This window comes from Pyxicephalus adspersus, chromosome 2 (genome assembly GCF_032062135.1).
Source record: "Pyxicephalus adspersus chromosome 2, UCB_Pads_2.0, whole genome shotgun sequence".
NCBI classification, from domain to species: Eukaryota; Metazoa; Chordata; class Amphibia; order Anura; family Pyxicephalidae; genus Pyxicephalus; species Pyxicephalus adspersus.
The window spans coordinates 115,203,319-115,223,011 of NC_092859.1; the positions used below are offsets into that span (position 1 = coordinate 115,203,319).

Consider the following 19,693-nt stretch of genomic DNA (forward strand, 5'->3'; position numbering starts at 1 on the left):
TAACTTTCATTGCCAGGTTTTGCACAAACTATAGCCTTTTGTTACTTTTTTTTAACGTAGAATAGTTTTTGAGGTGATAGGGCAGGGTTTGATCCTTTTTAACTGTTGCGACCCTCTGGCTTGGCTAAGAAATCCTGACTTCCCAGTGTCATCTTTGGAAGCAGATAAAAGCACAACAAAATCCAGTATTTTAAATTCTTATTTTCTTCTCTTCAGTGTCTAGAGAAAACAAAATTAGAAGAATAAACTTATGTGGACCTAAATTCATAAACTGACTTTAGGTATGCAAAGTGCTAAAGTACACTTCTAATAAGCACAGTAATCCTTTTTTCCTCAAATCATCCTTCCGGATGGTTCACTTGAGTTGGCTCTGCCCACCCGACCTGGCTGAGGGTGGTTGTTTATGAGGATAGAGGGACATAGGTTCTGGGTAGGTGAAACCAAAGTCCTTGTTTGACTATATTTCCACTTCGATTCCTATAGCAACAAAATTCATAAAATAGACGTTGCATTCATTTTTCATGTACCATAACATACCATTGAGCCACACATTCTTGTTTAATAATGTTAACAAGTTTAACAATGAAAAATACCTAAAGACTCAGAACTTTACTATTATGTGATCAAATAAAGAGAGGATGTTCAGTGTCTAATTGTGTTTTACACAATTGCTCTCATTTCAGTGGTTGAATGAAGAGAGGCTTATTCAGCGGCTAATAGATCTTATTCACTGCAGTCAGGATGAAGATGTGAGTAGCTTTCAGTATAACCTTTCTGTTTCATTTGATTGTTTTCAGGATATACATATATAAACATATACAAGTAGGTCAAAACCATTTATCTACTTGATAGTTTATTTTCATAGAAAACTATAAAACTATCCTACACGAATATGCTTTTTTATTATAGATGTGTATGGTTAGTAAGAAACTCCCTGTACCTGTTTTAGCCAATGCATGGCATGGCATTTTTCAAGTCAATTAGAGTTTGGAGTAGTGACTTTAGTGTACTCACCTTTCTGTTTTTGTCTTTTCAGAGGCAGTCTAATGCATCTCAAACTTTATGTGATCTAATCCGATTAAGCAGAGATCAGTGCAATCAAATGCAGGAGATATTAGAGACCGATCCTTTGTTGGTAACTCTTGAATCGTGAGTATCGGACACTCTGTAAATGTTTTTAGACTTCACTCTTCCAGTTTAAGGGTAAAAAAGGTAACTTTAATGTTTCTAATATCTTGTTAACTTTTGCACTTTTATATGGGAGGTGCTTTAGCTAAACATCGATAACAAAATTGTTGACTGAATGGGTTTTTTTAGTGACAAGGTGCTGCTTTTTCGAGATGAATGGGAACTTTAGTCCTTTATAATGCTGAGATGTCATTTCAAACATGTTCTCTGTAGGATTGTTCCTAATAACATTCCATCAATCTTGTAAGGGGGGTAGTCATTAGAATGCCAAACATTGTTTCACAATGGGTTTTTTCCAAGCTCACAATCCCCAGTGTGGCATGATAATGCTCACCCATGCAAGTGTGGCATCCCACGTGAAAGAGTCAGCTGTGAGCTTGGAATAGAGGTCTAGGAGATGGGTCATTCCAACACTGAAGCGTGTTATTCTGTCGGCAATATGGTGGATTATGCAGTTGGTAGGAAAAATACTGCTACTGATTCAGATGTCACACATATGCTGGGAGTTCAGTTAGAAAGTGTTACAAAAGGTTTTTAGGCAAATAGGCTTGGTACACTAAGAAAATATATACTTGGGTTTAGTAGTGGACATTGAGGGATAATCACATACCCCAGTGGAAGATACACCAATACCCCAATGAAAGGTCACTAAAGGGTTAATGCAAATGCACATCTATTCACTTTCCTCTAATTTGTTGTAATAGCAAATATACTTAGCTATATACATTATTACTACATTATTCTCTATATATTTCCATTTTTTTTACTCAAGTTTTTTGTTGTCATTTTGCAGACAGCAGTGTGTAGAGCAACTTTTACACAATATGTTTGATGGAGAACAGACTGACAGCTGTGTAGTGAGTGGCACTCAGATCTTGCTGACTCTTCTAGAAACTAGAAGATCAAGGTATGTCCGCAGAGAAGTGCTGCTGCCGACAGCCATGTGACAATTATTAAAGCTGAATTGCCATAGCTGAAAGATACACCTGTTAGTACCATTGTCTATTTTTGTCTAATATAGATTGACTGAGTTAGGCTCACGTTTTCCTACTTTTTGGTTCTCTCTTGCTTGTTGTCTCTAACTGTATAATTATTTGATTCATACTGCTTTTGTTGCTATCTACAGTACGGATCCTCTCCTTGATTCACTTCCTCAGGGATATGAGAGACCAAGCCCTGCTGTGAGCACTAGTATTCTTCAAGGCATAGAATCACGCCTGAAAGATTTTCACCACCTGCTTCAACATCCTCCAAAGGTTTTTTTATTACATATTGCCATTTTATCTTAGAGTAAAGCATTGTAAACAGTGTATATTACTTATTTTTGCATAGTCAAGGTTTACAGTGTATGTGAACCCAAAACATAATAAAACACATATCAGAGTGTATGCACAGGTTTAGATTACACTTACCATTTATTTTGTTCTTTGACTTTCCTTTTGTATTTCCTGGTGATCGTGCAAGTTCCTTACTTTGACAGCACCTCTGCCACATAGATAAGGGTCACACACCTACCGTCTATGTGGGATCTCTTGAGTTCACAGGCCACGTTTACTGCAACAGGCCTGCCCCTGGAAGTGTAACCGATATGAGAGACCAAGCCCTCCATGAAATCATATGTTTTTTTTTTTTTTTTTCTTCAAATCATTGAAACAGATTTGCTTAATATTTTAAATCTATATAGAAGGTATACTTTAAGAATAACGTGTACATAATTGTTTAAAGTATATAATAGTTACTGTGCCTAAACTGGTCCAAGCATCCATTCCGTGGTAAATCCACTGAATTGTTTTTCCCAGTTGCTACAGATAATCAATAAAACCCTTTCTGTAGTTTAAACTGAGAACATTATCTCATCTACAGCACGCTTTGCCACCTGTGGTAACATTAGACTTATTATAAAAATGATTGTATTAGCTTTTATATATTTTTTTTATTACAGAAAGAATCAATCTTGACCACCATTGGTATTCTGGAAGAACCTTTGGGCAATGCCCGGCTTCACACTACACGCCTAATAGCTGCCTTGTTGCATGCAAATTCTCCCAGTATTAACCAAGAGCTCTGCCGGCTTGGAACCATTGATCTCTTACTTGTAAGTACTTCAGATGGGAAGCTATTAACTGCACCAACAGAAGATTAACTTTCTTAGCTCTTTCTTAGCAATGTCCTATTTATGTTTCAGAAATAATTTTAAGTATAATTTCACATAAAAATTCCTCTACTCTTCATACCACACCCCAAAGCATACACAGTTTATCCTTGCAAGTAGCTGTAACATCTGCTTACACCGGTTGCATCTATTTTTATATTTATTTTCTATTGTATTTTGCTGGTATATAAGGAACTAAATAGCTTGTCTTTTGTAAAACTGGAAGGAGTATCTCTTGATTCAAGGTAAATTAAATCTAGTAGAGAAGAATCTAGAAGAGAAGGGAATTACCGGTTTAACTTGGTACACATGCAGAGTGCAGCGGTCAGTAGTATCTTAGTACCCAGTATATTGCTAATACAACATCTGTGATCATTGGGAGTTAAAAATTCAGAGCATTAATAGGAAAAATGCCGGGTGTATATGGTGAGTTGAAGAAAAAGTGCTTACTTTTTGAGACAGGAAAAAAATGCACAGCTTTAGAGATTGGTGGGAGAAAAAAAATGCTTTATGGTTAAAAGGGAAGAAAAAATCCTGTGAATCAATGATGTGCAATAAGAAAACACTCCCATTATTTGAGATCTAAAATATGTCAGGAAAATATTTATACAGTCATTTAGGTAGAGAATAGATGTTTGGCAAAGTTGGAAGGGGGAAAAAAATGCCCATTGTCAGTGGGGAACTGGTGTACATTGGATTACTTACTCAGATCATATTAATACTGTTCTGCTCCACTTCTTTAATTTGCATCTCATGCTGCAGGCTCTCCCAGTACTTTACTTCTTCTGTCAGGCTGGAGATTTATAATAGGGCATTCAAAGTGCCAGAGCTTGATACTGCAGTGGCACAGAAGCAGTTGCCCCCTTTGCCTGTTTATTAGGGGTCCAACTCGTTGATGTTAAGCCTGTGTCTCAACAATGGCCTTTATTTCTAATATACCCCACAGCATTAAGTGGCAACATCTCGGGAGCAATTTATTTATGTATATGGTGCACTGTTCTGTCCTGTCACAGCTATAAACTGGATATATTTACAAAGCATGTTTTAGGATCCCCTTTCTTGTAGCTTCCTTTGATGGTGTTGAGATGATGTTGCATATGCTTCTGCCTTCTTAACAGAATTTCCACTTAAGTAAACCGTTGCAGGGAATGTGACAATGTAACTGCTTATTCAAATTTTTATAGCTTTTTATCAGCACTTGTCCACACCTACTTGTCCCAATCCAGATCCACCATGAATTTCGGATCGCTTTTACAATACAGGGACTGCAGTACATTGTTTGGCCACTAATGTCTTCATGGCGCTGTTCTCCAGAAACAGTTGTTAGGTCTTGCTTGCTAAACTAAATACGGCATTGAGGCGGCCCTGCTGCCGGCTCTCCGGAACTGTGCCAGATGTCCACGGTGCTGCAAGAGGAAGACTGGTCGGTGTGTGCAGGTAAGTATAAAAAAAAAATGAATTGAATGTCAACCTGTACAGCTTGTGGTTTTGAAATCCTTTCATTGTGAGCTGCAGTGTCTGGTTCAGTCAGAGTAAAGGTAAAGAAAACATGTTTAATGTAATGAGGCTTGCGCATCACTTAGTAACTGCATTTGATACTTGTTTAGACAGTTACACAAGAATAGATAGTTAAATAGATAGTTAGTTGCACTTTTAAAAATGAAATGTATTTTTGTAAATTTTCTAATCTCTTCTCCAAAACAGGACCTATTTTTTCGGTACACTTGGAACAATTTTTTACATGTCCAGGTTGAATTGTGCATAGCAGCAATCCTGTCCCATTCTTTGCAAGAGGGAAGAAATGCTTCCATTGTGGAGGAGAAAAAAAAGGAAGAGTCACTTAATGGCAATACAGAACAATCTGAGAGATCGGTACCTGAGCAAGAGGATCTCATGATTACGCATGTAAATCTGTTTCTAGAACACTGCAGTGTCCTTCTGCTTTTGTGGCTAAGCCGCGTCAAAATAGGTTTCCTTTTTTTGGATCATATACTTTACCCTGTTTTTAAAATGCTGCCTTTACTTCAGTTAAAAATTATATTATATATAGATATTTTACAGATATATTGTGTAAAAATTATTTAGCTAATTAGGGTAATGTTAATTTATTTTGAGTTTTACATTAGGCCTTGGTTATTTGCTTTCAACTTTTTAAAATTCAGATTTCATTTTATTTTGACAAAGCTGAAATAGATTTAGCCAAAATAGCCCTATTTGTCCCTTTCCTGTCATCTTGTAGTGTGGAGTGTACATTAGCAACTATTCTGGATGACCTTTATTAAGCATATCATCATACACCAACCCATAGCATCCATCAACACCAGGTTTTTTTTCTGGTCTAAACTGTTAAAATGCAAAGTTGTACTAGCTGCTTTTGTACACAAAAATACCGTAGTTTGCATTGGCTTAGTACATTATATTAGTTTGTAAAGTGTTCTTATGACCAGACTGAGTGTGAAAATATTTACATTTTCTTTTCATTACGTGTAAGCTTTAAAATGAGCCAACACTGACTTTTATAACTGCAGGCACTAGAGAAATTCATCTTTATAGTTCGTTACAAAGGCTGAAATTGCAGCTTCTCTTACTTCAGATGGGCCTATAATTTCCACCCTGCAGTCTGTGGGGCTTTACTGCCCCTGGTAGATGTAGACAAAGTAGCAGAGCTGCCGGGAAACACTGGGATCTCAGAAAGTACAGTTCTGCAGAGTGTGAGGGTAGATTAATTTATGCAGAGAACAGGAAAAGGAAACTGGACTAAAAGGTAACTGTTTTTTGTTTGAACAGTTATGCTTTATGGGTAAATCCTTCAGCTGCAGATCCTTCACAGATCCTTTAGCTGCAGAGATGAGTGAAATAGCTTTTTTAGAATATGTTAATACGTAAATGTCCTTAGTCCAGGCAACTGTGCACTTAAATATCAATGTCTGCATGAAAAAGCTAGCCATTTAACTTGTGCTGGTATAGAAGATGAGTTAATTTTTGCTAACTAAAGCCATGTAAAAAAAGATCGATTGGGTATGTTCATTAGGAGTTGGAAATTGCTATAATACCCATTTTATTTCAAAAGACACTTTTCCTTTTGCTTTATTGTAGTCAGTGCTTTTATCTGATTAAGACCATTTTTAATTAAACATTGTGATTTTGTTTCAGCTTTTTCAGAAATGCTGCCTGGTACAAAGAATATTGGATGCTTGGGACACAAATGACAAGATTCAGTGAGTATTATGTTCCATGAACTTAATATTAATAACTTTATAATGAATGCTGTTTCTGTGGAAGAACATAGTTAATTGCATTTTAAGACTGGTAAATATAATTACACAGGTCAACAAAAAATAAGTTTTGATTATCACCAGAAACCCCAGCAGTTTTTTCTAAATCAGTTTTTCAAGCAGATTTCAGATTTGTGTTCAGTTTTTTTTAATACGTACAGTTCCTGAGTTGAGGTATGAGTACTATTATAGTTAACATTGTACGCGCATGTGTTTTGTACTAAAACGTAAGCACCACTGAAGTGAATGTTGATACATCTTCAGTGTGAAGTAAAATAAGGCAGACTGTGGTGAAAATCCACTGAACATTGTCGGTCAGGTATCATTGTTTCTTCAGAAACTCTTAGTGTAATATTTTCTTGTGTGCTCTTTGTCTGGATTGTCACGGTACAGCATCCAGCAGTAGTCGGCCATCATACTGTTACATTCCAGAAACCTTGGTAGCGGTGCTCCATTAATTCAATGTCCTGGTGAAAACATTCTCCTTGTTCGTTACTCCCCAAGAATTATAAATGTCAGTACAGGAAATGTATTTTTAATGACATGGGACAACCCAGTTTCTGGTATGAATCAAGCAGATTCTGAACACCTTCCTTGTATGCAGGAGACTTTTGGTTGCCCAGGAAATTATCACACAGACACTTCAATGTATCCCAAACTTCTAGCTCAGCTGCTGAGAGAGATTGTTTGAAAACATCATCCTGCAAAACAGACTTGATCTGTGGCCCTATAAATATCACTTCCTTCATTTTTGCAGTGCTTATGTTTGGAAACTTCTCAACAAGGTACTGAAAACCCATGGAGTTTGATTTACCCATGGCCTTTACAACGTTCTTCATCAAGCCCGACTTGATATGGAGAGGTGGCAGAAATATTTTATGGGGATCAACCAGAGGCAGAAACTTGACACTGCTTGTTCCGGGCTTATAGGTGTCTCTTGGTAGCCAATCTCGCTTGACATAATGGTCTCTCGTAGATCGGCTGTTCCACACTCATACGAAACAGCAATATTTTGTGAATCCTCCTTGCATTCCCATCAGCAAGCCAATGACCTTTGGATCCCCACAGATGTTCCACTGGTGTGTTTTATACTGGATTGCTTCAAGTAGTAACTTCATGTTGTCATAGGACTCCTTTAGGTTAACTGAATGGGTAATCGGTAAACTTGGTTTGGAATTACCAATATGCAGTAAGACTGCTTTCAAGCTTCTTTTAGAGGAATCAATGAAGATACGCCATTCAGATGGAACATGCTCTTGTGACAAACTGTTAAACAGTATTTAACATTAATATTATTTAACAATGCATTTATATTATGACAGTAGCACAGTGAGCCATCACTAGTGAAGAACGTTGTCAAGTTATGATTTCGTTTACACCCTTTGCAAGCAAGTGCTTCTGTTTAAGACTTAAAGCAAGAAGTGCTGCTTTGTCTTTTGAGAGATTTGGATCATGAGCGAGATCATTCCGCTCTGATTGATAAAAGTTCTCAATCTGGTTCTGAATCTTCATCGGCCAAGTTGTCAGGATCAGATGATTCGGGGTAGTAACTTGCTGCAACTCCAGTGCATTCCTCATCACCTACAGAAGCAAGTCCATCATGTGGCGGTACCGGAACTGGTAATGAGTCATCATGGGGAACAGTAGCAGTTGATTTGATGGTCTCGCGGTTCTCTCCACACCATAGGGATTGCAAATGACATTGCTGCTTTACGTCGACTTAGCCAGTCACGCAGTCTGTTGGAACAGCTGGTACAGGTGACATGTGGAGTCCAAGATTTATCCTGGTCACCAAGTGGACAACCGAATTATAATTTGTATATCTTTTTAAGTGCTTCGGTAATTTGGCGACGTTGTACTTTCGTCATGAATAAACCACATACGTAACAGAAGCTGTCTGAATCATTAAGGCAATTTCTAGGCATGATGACAAATTAAATCAATGGCAGTTAGTGCGGTCTCGCACTTAAAAAAAGAAAACGGTCGTTAAATGTTGTAAAATGATAAGGCTATTTACTTCTCTAGACATGTTAGAGAAAAACTGAACATAGATTTGAAATTCGCATCAAAAATACTACAAAGCCCACATAAAATGATATCTGATGAAAATGACGTGTTGACTTGTGTTATGCTTTTCCAAAAAGGCTAATTCAACTTAGTTTTGCCCAGCCCTCTGCGCATATAAAGTATGTGCATGTAAGTCTGTATATTTCTTGACTGAATAAACAGAATGCTAACTGAATATGTTTGTATCTTTTATTGCAGGGCTGCAGGAGGGATGAGAAGAGGAAACATGGGTCACCTGACGCGCATTGCCAATGCGGTTGTACAAAATATGGAAAAGGGTCCTATGCAAGCACAAATCAGTGACATTATTACTGGTAATTTTATTATATTAAGAATCTGAAAGGAAAGACTTGTAAAGCTTCTCACTGTGTAACAAAGCAAATTGTACGGAACATTTTTATTTTAAACTTTACAGAGCTGCCAGAGGATTGTAAAGGAAGATGGGAGACTTTTGTTGAGGAAACTTTGACAGAAACTAACCGCCGGAACACTGTAGATTTGGTAAGATAGACAAAATTTTGTTTATGTCTATAAACTTCAGAGGGCAGTAGCAGGTGGAGGAACCATGCCATCATGTAATGTGCTTGGCTTCCTGGCTGCGTTAGGGCTTTTGATTGTTGATGGACAAGAAATGCACAGTCACCTCTGGTGCCAGAGGAAAAAAGTAGCAATGGGTTAAGGTTTCTATCTACACAATTGCTTAAAGCTGTCCTTCCATCATTTAAATAGAAGGTCTGGATCCCCTCCTCTTCCCAAAAAATATGCTTATGTGTGCAGTGTTCTCCCCAACCCCTTTAGCTGGCCGCACCACCCAGCACTTTTCAGTAACCACCCGTCTGTTTTCTGGTGGTTACTAAAAAGTTGCTTCACAATACAGGGGCCACCACCCACCTACAAGTTCTTTTCTCTTAACATATCTAAATTGTTTTTTTATTTTATTCTAGCTCCAGTCCACATAAGAAATGTGCTCCTAATTGACTTTCTTCATTGGCCCTTCACCCTCCACCGTTGCTTATTTCTGACTGTTCCTAATGATTTATTTTTTTCTGGTATCCACTCTGCAGTGTGATATTCTTGTCAAACATGTGCTCAGCCACTGTTTTTTTTACCTGTTGTAATACTTTATTTATTATTGTTTAGGTTAATACTCATCACCTACGTTCCTCTAGTGAAGATGAAGATATCGACAGTGCTTTTCCTAATGAATTATCTGTGCAGCAAGTGAGTCATTTATGCTTTTTTATGTTCACTTAATTATCCTGTCTCACATTTGTGTTAACACGCAAATTATCATAATTAATATTAAGTGTACCACTGGCTGTCGGGTCGTTCCTTTTCTGTTGTATCTATGCCATACGTTTAACATCTGTTTTGTACACAACTGTCACACCATTGGATTTTAACGCATGTTTTTTTTTGTGTTGATTTCAGGCCTTTTCTGACTACCAGGTTCAACAGATGACTTCTAATTTTGTTGATCAATTTGGTTTTAACGATGAGGAATTTGCTGAACAGGAAGATAATATCAAGTAATAAACCTTTTCACCTCTTACTTCTGATATTATTATATTGCCAAATTTGTTTTCAGAAGCAAGTATGATCTTCTAGCAAAATGTTGCTCAATATTGGTAACCATATTGAAATTAGCCATGATTTCATGTAATATTAATGGTAATGTTCTGTGCCATTTTCTACACCTAGAACATAAGCTGTTAAAATTCATATTGACGACTATGGGGCTGCACAGTGTCAGATAGATATTATCTAAGATAATGTTTCTCCCTGTGCTCTGTGGGTTTCTGTCTGCCACAAGGGTTTTCCACATCTCTAAAAACATGCAGTTAAGTTAATTGGCTTCCCCAGAAATTGTCCCTGGTATGTGTTGGAAAAAAAGTGGAGATACCAAAGTGGCAGGCAGAGCTGCTTGGCATAATATGTGATAACTGATAGTAAGAATAAAACCTAAGGATTTCTTCAAATGGTACAGTTGTGTTCAGAATAATAACAGTCTGTCTGAAAAAGTGAACGAATAAAGCTCAAAATCCTTTTATTAGACCCCATACATCAACTTTTTTTTACAGCGATGTATCAATGTATCACAATGTCTGGAACCACCTATTTTATTCTTACAGAGATAAATGCACTATAAACCAGCATGTACAACTTTTGCTGACTTCCTTCTATAAATGAGGGTTGTATTTGGCACCTGTTTTTTTCACAGAATAAATGACCACACTAGTTGAACCCCACACTGCCATTATTTTGAATTTTCAGTAAATGATTCATTTGCACAGAATCAGCAGCATGTCATGACTGTTGGGTCTGTTTTTTTTTTTTTTCATTACTCTACTTCACCTTATAGTAAATTATTTTCCAAGTAGAAATATTTCTTCCAAAAACAGTGATTGATTAGGTTAGTAATTTCAGACTGCTATTATTGTGAATACTTTAACTCCCGAGTGGCTTGGGGTATCTCAAATATGATAAAATATTTCACTGCAGAACAAAAAGCTCTTCTGACCTTTTTACTCAGAGCTTTCCTTATAAACCTGATTCAATTTCATGGAAACCTCTCATATCCTATTTTACAATTTATTTTGGCTTGTGTCGCAGGATAATTTTCACATCCTGAACCTGACCTTGCAACACTCCTTAGATGTATGGGATTTAGTACAATTTTCTAGTGCATAAAAATCCCCCACTTTCTCTGCCTTTTGCTTGCATATTTTGTTCTCCCCTGTTTATCCTATCTTATGATAAACCTCCCATTCCATCAGTTCAAATATGCCTATAACACTTTTACTATTGATATAAAGACATTTCCCTACCATCACAAAGCATGAAAAATTACTGACATATAACATTTTTTTTTTCAATTGAAACATTTTTTGTAATCCGTACCTAGAGACAAGGCAACCACTTAATCGCGAATGTCAAATTTATATAAAGACCTGAATTCTCCAACATTTCCACAAACCTTGTTTGTAACCAGGTGTTCAACTGATTTAGCAAGTTGCTTTGAGGAACACACAGAGTGGGACTAAAAAAATATCTAGCTTTATATAGCTTTCCCTCACTTTGCTATATTCTTCTAGGTCTAAGAAAACATCTTAAGAAACCATAATTTTTCCAATTTGCCACTGGCATTTTAGGACACCTTCATCTCAACCTTTTGTTCACACCAGTGAGAGCAGCCCACCTGTGATAATACTTACCTTCCTTTCCAATCCAGAGATGTTTCCTTCAGCAAGTTCCCAACCAGCTCTTCTTCATACTGTGCATGTGTGTTGTGGCCCATTTATTTCTGAGGGTTGGTTTACTTACCAGTGGAGGCCTCTATCAATTCCATTTATATAATTGGGGTGATTGAAAATTCACTAAAGGACAACTTTTTCTTTGTTCCTAAACCTTTTCTCTATTTGACTGTTTTTTTTAAATTGTATTACATTGTATTGAGATCTAACTGGTCGTCTGTTTGTTATAGTGCACCTTTTGATCGAATCACAGAGATTAATTTCAACTTGGAGGCTGAAGATGAAAATGTAGGTGCAGAATCCAGTGCAATTTTCCTAATTGGTTTTGTGCTATGGTATTGGAAACATTTTCATACATTTTGGATGCTCAAAAGAATCCCAGATTTCACAAAACAAAGCCATTATCAATTATTACTATATTCATTTTATTTTTAGAAAGCTACCAACTTCTTTCAATATGCTACTTAAAACACCCTGATCTGACAGTTCTCTCACATTTGTGTTCTGGGAATTCTGGAAATCACCCACAAACCTGAATCAGGCTTTCTAATTGCAAATGTTGAAGTGTGTGCACTTTAAACACACCAATCAGCTGAAAGGCAGTGTGGTGTAAAAAGTTTTTAAAGCGGCAGATCAGTTCAAGGGAACCACAATTAAAAGTGTACATTTTAAATAATATTTTTATTTAAAAAAATCTGTGCACAATACGATCCCCCTTTAAAAGGTTACTTCATGCAGCATTTACATTTTGGTCCTAAATATATCCTACTATACATGCCATAGGGCCACTACTTTGGCTTTATAAAGAAACAGGTGGTACATTGCTTTTTTTCTTCTATACCTAGATCCAAAGCAATTGTCGTTTAGCATCATTACAAAGAAATTTCAGTGTTAAATATGATAGCATAGCTCATATTTCTTACAAATTTAATCCCTCTTTTTTTGTTTAGCCTAATGCTGCTTTGTTTGAAGCCTGCTGCAATGAGCGTATCCAACAGTTTGATGATGAAGAGGAAGATATTTGGGAAGAAAAGGAGATTGGTTATGGAACACAAGTTAAATCTAGAACTCGGTAAGTAGAAACCTTAAACCTTGTCATTGCATGTTGCCTTTGTATCCACCTAATTTCTTACTATGTTACTTTTGTCATTTTAAGCATGAAAACTCAACAGAACAGCAGTTGGTTTGTTTTGTCTTTTTAAAGGAAAGGAAGCGACTGCTAAAATGGAGGGGACCCAGGAAATCCTGGAAGTATTGTTTTACCAGCAGACCTCAGTGGACCACTTTTACTGATTAAAGAGGAAATACATTGAGTCTTAATAAACTAACAATTGATTAACTATGCTGTCATATACTGCCACATCCCCAACATATACATCCAGACTAATTACAAACAGAGCAAATGGGATTTTTAAGGCAGACACACAAAACATTTTTTTAAAAATATCAATTTATTCATGGGCTCATGTGAGATAGACATTATCACTCAGAGAATAAAAAAAAATAAAACACCAAACTTGCTGCCCAAACAGTTTACAACCACAAAACTCACATAAAGCCTGTGCTGGGGCTTCTTGTGATGGCAAGGTCAACCTGCCACACACAAATGGCTGGATTGTATCCAGATATAGGGATTCACTGGTGAAGACAGTGGATGCTCTTGTGGTTCTGTGGGATGCATTCACTCTGATCTAATGCTTTCCTTTTCAAAAACTCCATCCTGGTCTGCCATCATTGACCAAAATTTGCCCAGAAGATTGTAGTATACTGACCTTATATGAATTGTACCAGACACTGTGGACCTTTCCAGACCATCAGGTCTGGTGTCCCAAGGATCCCCTGCTCTGCTTCTCAGTTACTAGCTATAGCAGATTGGCTGGTAAGGCCTGGGGCGACTTTTAGGCTTTAATGTTTGAATATACCTCTCTTCAGATGTAAAAAGCTTACTTCACTTGATGTAAGTCTGCAAGCTCTCACTCTGTGGGTTTTTCTGCAAGACAAATTCTTTCTTTGGGGCATTTAAGCTTGGATCAGTGTTTGGCTATCAGTAAGGTCAATTTTCTGCTCTTTTTAATGTGTTTCAGAGATACTTGTCTTCTGCCATTAAGGAAGGGAATTATTCCTGGGGCTTCACATCAATACCTGTAAATGGTGCAGAGAGACTACCTTTCAAGCATATAGCTATTTCTGTTATTTAGTTAGCCTTTATATTTTTATGTGACTTTTGTTTAGCACTAAATATATAATACTGTGCACAATCTACAAAAGTCAACCAGACTATTTAAATGCATGCATTTAATGTGCTGTGGATACATAAAGAAAAAAACTATCGAGAGCTGACCTAGTTTTTAGAAAATGTATTCTCAGATGCTGTCATTTTGGCTGGCTTCACTACCTAAACATATACAGACTTGGGTCATGCATTCACTCATAGAAACCTAAATCACTCACCTGCCTGCTTGTTTCTGGTCCATGACTGGCTAACAAAGTCTATACCATGAGAGCCTGTACAGAGCCTTTAGTATTGGTTTCCTACTTTACTGTCTTTTATGGTTCCCTTTAATACCTGTCTTATGTTTTGAAGGATAGCACAGATTTTGTTTAAATAATAATTGGTCCTGCAATAATATTAGTGTTTAGTTTAAAAAAAAAAGTAGTATTGAAGTTAACCCCCCTCCCTTTTTAAAAAAAAAAAAAAAAAAAATTAAAGCTGCAGGTTTGGGGTGTCCTCTTCAGAAGATTCTTCCCGCAGTGATTTGGAAAATGGAGAACCAGGAGCCAGCCCTGCATCTGATGATGAAGAGGAGCCAGAATCTCGTAGAATAGAGACATCACCACCTCTCAGCCCAATCCGTGGCAACTCTCCCACACAAAAAGAGGGTTCTGCTACAGAAGGTAACAATTTACGAAAACAATATACAAAATTTGGCCTAGTAAATACATTTTTTAAAAATATATAAGAACGATGTTTTGTACTATGTTCAGCACTGATGCTCCCATGCACCTCCCAATACATTTAGGTGCCCATATGTGCTTGAGCGGTCTCAGATGAGAATGCTTGGGTTTTGCAGGTGTTTTAGAACACTTGTAAAGGCATTTACTGGTGCTTTAAAGTGTGGTAATGCCTTGCAAAAGCCTTTTGTAAAAAAGAAAAAATGTCACTAGACCCTTAAATAGGCCTAAACCTTTAAATAGACCAATCGGGTATGAAAATGGCACATGTGACATGTGACATTGCACTTTCCTCCCAGGAACCCCATATTAAAAAGTTTTGTGGATATATTCTCTTACTCTTTTATACTACTTTCTCATTATTGTGAGCAATTTTGGTTGTCACACAAACTTTGTTTGTGTTTGTAGAAACAGGCTGGAATGCAGTGTTTGATGAGCCAGTGAACTCCAAGCCTCCCACTCCCTGCGTGGCTTTAGATGTTGGCTCAAGTGTGTGGGATGCACCTGCTCCTGAGACATCCACCCCTGAGGAGAAGGGATGGGCCAAATTCACTGACTTTCAGCCATTCTGTTGGTAAGCTTTTCTGTCGTTACCTCCTTACACAACCCATTGACAAAAAAGTTTATAACAAAAAAAATTCTAAAATATTCTACCTGTTTTAAAAGCAGTTTTTGCTAACTGCTACATTTTATCATTTCCCTGTAGCTCTGAATCGGGTCCCCGCTGTAGTTCTCCAGTGGATACTGAAAGCAGTAGTTCTGAGGGACATACCAAACAGAGCCAGGAAAAGTTCTGTAAGTACTGCATATACTTCTTGCTAGAAAGTAGGCAGTATTCTAGGTATATGTTTGAAAGTAGTTTGTGCATGCCAGTGTAGGAATTTTCCACACATAATGAAACATATTCTAAACCACAAGGCTTATTTATGTTTACTGAAAAATTATCTTGATATTAAAGCAAACCTGTATTTTGTATTTCAGTTTTTTTATTGTTGTACAAATTAGACAAAAGGCAGCAGCACTGATAACATAACCTAAATTAGGAGAGATGGTTGGTCACAATAAAGCAGAAAATAAAAAAAGAGAAAAGAATAGACATAAGAAAAATGAGAAAGGAAAGGAGGATGTTAGAAGGAAACTCCAGTCAGGTCATCATTATCTTGCTGTCTTGCTAACTGGCTGACTTTAATTTAAATTAAGAAATCTGTCAAAAAAAACCAAACAAACTTACCTGCCTGTCCGCAAGTACCGCTTATTGTGTTCATAAACTGAATTTATAGTATGATTGATTTCTCTTTATTTTTCAGTTAGTGCTGCTTCCCCCTGTGTTTGGAATGTATGTGTAGCCAGGAAAGCCCCAGTTGTTGGTTCTGATAGCAGTTCCTCTGGAGGCTCTGACAGTGAAGAGGAAGAAAAAACTAATATAGTTACCGAAACCATCAGTACTGGGGCTGGACATGAGACTATCCGACTCACCATGGACACCAAAAATGAGAAGGCTACATTTAGCAGGTAAGTTAACATTCCTTATGTCTGGAATAATATTGAAGTGCCTGGGGAGGTAAAGAGGGTAATTGAAGTTATAAGAGTTATGATCAATATACCAGTATTATTCAGTACAGGTGGTCCCTGGATAAAGGACGTCCAACATATGGATGGCGGGGCTTCCCGGAGGCTTAAAGTGGGGCAGTTTGCATGACTTGCAGAAGAAATCTTTTGCTGAACACAGCTGAGTTTGTGTGTGATCTTAGGGGGTTAGCTCTTTCTGCAGCCCCTTGTAACTCTTTTATGACCAAGACAAACTCTGCAGTTGTTTCTTTTTGCATATCAAAGCACAGCTTGCTCCAGAGGTTAATGAGTGTCTAGGCTCTATAAGGTGTTTATTTTTTTATTTTTTTTTTGCTTTGTTTGTGATGAACCCTCAGTGGGGATTTTATACAGTAACTGACACCACACTGCCTAATAATATGTTGAGACAAACATCTGTTCTAATTGCAGTTAATAAAATAATGTACCAGCTCCGACTTACATACAAATTCAACTTAAGAACAAACCTACAGTCCTTATCTCGTAAGTAACCCTGGGACTACCTGTAACTTGAAGTAATTAAAGGCTAATTCAAAAATATATTTGGAATGTAACAAAATAATAATGTACTTGTAATGATAACATGTATCCTGTGAAGCAGCAACTATTGACTAAATATAAAGAGATCTTTGCAGGTCCATGCCAATACATGACAAGCCATAGCAACCAGGTCATCTGTTGTCACTTGGGACATGAGATGGGCCACCCTGGTTGGAGTTTTGTTCATTTTCTGTTGGTGTATACAGTGTGTCCATCAGTGTTACCTTGTTTTTCATTTTTAATACTTACATACTTAAAAGTATGGGGTTCATTTTTTTCTAATTGAACATTTTTATTCTTAGTACCTCACAATCTACTCATTCTTTCTATACAAATACTGAAATCTATTCCATAATTCTCACTATTTTACAGTTTTCTTAATTATCTTTTCTTTCCCGTCATATTCCCTGTCTTTTCTCCTTTGTCCTCATTCTTGTTGTGGGTACTTCTCAGAATCTTTACTCCTGCAGGGTATGTACAGCATGCCAGGAAAAAATTCAAGTGCTCCAAACACCTAAAGGAGCAGGGAGAGTCTCATTTGTCTATCCACCCTCATCTGATTGCTTGACTAATCCTTCAAATATTGTGTGATTGACTCACTGCCCATCTCATACATCCAATCATTTTCTTGTTTGCTAGGTACACTATTACATCACAATGCAGTCATTAGTGATCTTGTGCAAGTTATCTAAAACAGGACTTTTTATACTTAGTTTGTATGTCTGTTCTGCAATAAATGTTTAAATTTCCTTGTGAGGTTAAAAAAAAAATTGTTTATGTACGTATTTGTTTTGCTTCTGACATGCATTTTAAAAGACCTGGAACATTTTGCATTTGATTATTGATGATTAATATTGCTCCAGAATCAATGAAAAATCAATTGTGCATAAATAAATGCGCAATGAATTTCTCTCAAATTTGTTTATAATATTTGTTTGAAAGCACACTGCTTTTACCCCTTGTTCCCATGTGCAAGATCTCCAAGAATGGGATCTGCCATCACACAACTTAAATTCCAATCAGGAACAATTTGATACCCTTAAGAGAGCCCTGGTAAACTAGAGTGGTTTACTGTATATGGTCCAAGTCATGTCTTTTGTAAGCAGTTTTACGGCTTAAAAGTGAAAAAAATGGATAGTTTGGAACGCATATTTGGCTAGGCTTTTGCAGTTAGCAAATTATGCACAAGCATTTAAAGCTACAGACAATTCCTGGTAATTACCACCAATTACTATCTGCTTAACTAAAATGGTAAATACCACAGTTTTTTTTTGTTTTTTTACCACAAATATAAACTATGCTGAAATTATTACATTCATTACATTACTAAGTAATTACACTCAGCAAAACACTAGGAGACACTAGGAAGTTGTGTCATTATGAAGGGGCATTTGACAGTTGGGGAAAATACTATGGCAATAAAAACTTGGAACATATGAACGGGATGGACGTTAGAAAGTTGAAACAAAGCACTAGAGTCAATAGCTGACAATAGGGGTTAGCAGACTCCTATGGCACAAACAACTGGTAACACTAAATTTGTAGCATGTTGCCCTGCCCACTTTCTGACTACCCAACTACAGCTTTCCCCCACTTGGCTGAAAAAATTCTGGTGAGAACGCCACTGGTTGGTAACTTTTATAAAAGTATGCCAAGAATACATTTCAAGGGTCAGGCCTTTGGGGTATAAATGACCTGCAAGAGTTCGTGGAAAACACTGGAGATAAAAACAAATATGACTGATGTACAGAAATGAAATTTCTAAGGTGCTTCCACTTTTTTTTTTTTTTTTTTTTTTTTTTGAAATGAACAATTTTTTAGGAAGCAACACCCAGAAATGGCACATCTCATCCCACACTAATGACATTGTTGTGCTAAAATAATTTGTACCTATTTAAAATCTTTCTCACTTTCTATAGGCGTTAGGTGTTTGAGCATAGTGTTTTTTTTTATTTATTTCATTTCAGTTTTTGCTTGCTAACACATGAACCAATCTAATATGCACAGTGTCTTCTGAGTTTATGTTCATTCTTTTATTTAAACCAGAGGTTCCTGACAACTGTCTGCAGATTCTGCTACCCCATGCCTACTGAGAATACAGATGGATTATTGGCTTGTTCAGACTGTGGCTTTGAGCTGTATTTTTGAAATGCAGCTAATTGCCATTCATGTTTGTGTAGTGCATTAGGGTATTCTAGCTGCACCACAGTATGTTAAGGAAGGTGCGTACTATGCTTTGCCACACATTGCTCAAAAATTCATTTGTCAACATAAGGCACTTGTGAGTGCAGGCTCTTAACAAATTTGTGGGAGATATATACAGCAGGTTTTATAAGAACTGCAACTTTTATTCTTATGAAGTGTTGCTGCTTACTTAGTTACTTATCTGGAACTAGTATTCAGGATGAAAGATTTTTGAATATACAAGCTGTATGCATTTCAATATGTTGAGTCATTAGCTAAGACCTGCATTATGTCCCCAGGGTTTCCACCTTAGCATGCAATGCCATCAGTAGCTATAGTTCCCATAATTAAGTATTTGTCCTATTTTAAATAGTAGAGAAAATTCCAGTCATGATTGCTGTCGTGCAGTGTTAAGAGGTTCTTAGTTATTGAAGTAAACTGTACAGTATTTTATGTTTATCATTGTATTGAGATCTTTCTTGGCACGGCTGCCT

At 36.9% G+C, this 19,693-nt stretch overlaps 1 protein-coding gene across 3 annotated transcripts in view; it reads left to right on the top strand.

Annotated features, from left to right (window-relative positions):
- Positions 1–19,693, top strand: part of PPP6R2 (protein phosphatase 6 regulatory subunit 2) — a 51,357-nt gene that overhangs the window by 19,591 nt on the left and 12,073 nt on the right. The window contains exons 6-23 of one of the 3 annotated variants that reach the window (XR_011919515.1): positions 684–749; positions 1,037–1,149; positions 1,982–2,095; positions 2,315–2,444; positions 3,131–3,283; positions 5,045–5,245; positions 6,494–6,558; positions 8,881–8,996; positions 9,098–9,183; positions 9,823–9,903; positions 10,114–10,211; positions 12,167–12,224; positions 12,887–13,008; positions 14,647–14,831; positions 15,297–15,462; positions 15,595–15,683; positions 16,196–16,400; positions 16,887–16,958. Coding sequence is in view for 2 of the 3 variants with exons in the window: in XM_072401965.1 (XP_072258066.1) it covers positions 684–749; positions 1,037–1,149; positions 1,982–2,095; positions 2,315–2,444; positions 3,131–3,283; positions 5,045–5,245; positions 6,494–6,558; positions 8,881–8,996; positions 9,098–9,183; positions 9,823–9,903; positions 10,114–10,211; positions 12,167–12,224; positions 12,887–13,008; positions 14,647–14,831; positions 15,297–15,462; positions 15,595–15,683; positions 16,196–16,400; positions 17,469–17,486 (2,066 nt within the window). In the remaining variant the exon portion in view is untranslated. Of the gene's footprint in view, positions 1–683; positions 750–1,036; positions 1,150–1,981; positions 2,096–2,314; positions 2,445–3,130; positions 3,284–5,044; positions 5,246–6,493; positions 6,559–8,880; positions 8,997–9,097; positions 9,184–9,822; positions 9,904–10,113; positions 10,212–12,166; positions 12,225–12,886; positions 13,009–14,646; positions 14,832–15,296; positions 15,463–15,594; positions 15,684–16,195; positions 16,401–16,886; positions 16,959–17,468; positions 17,487–19,693 lie in introns of all 3 variants that reach the window. The other 2 variants (XM_072401965.1, XM_072401966.1) reach the window with 2 other exon arrangements.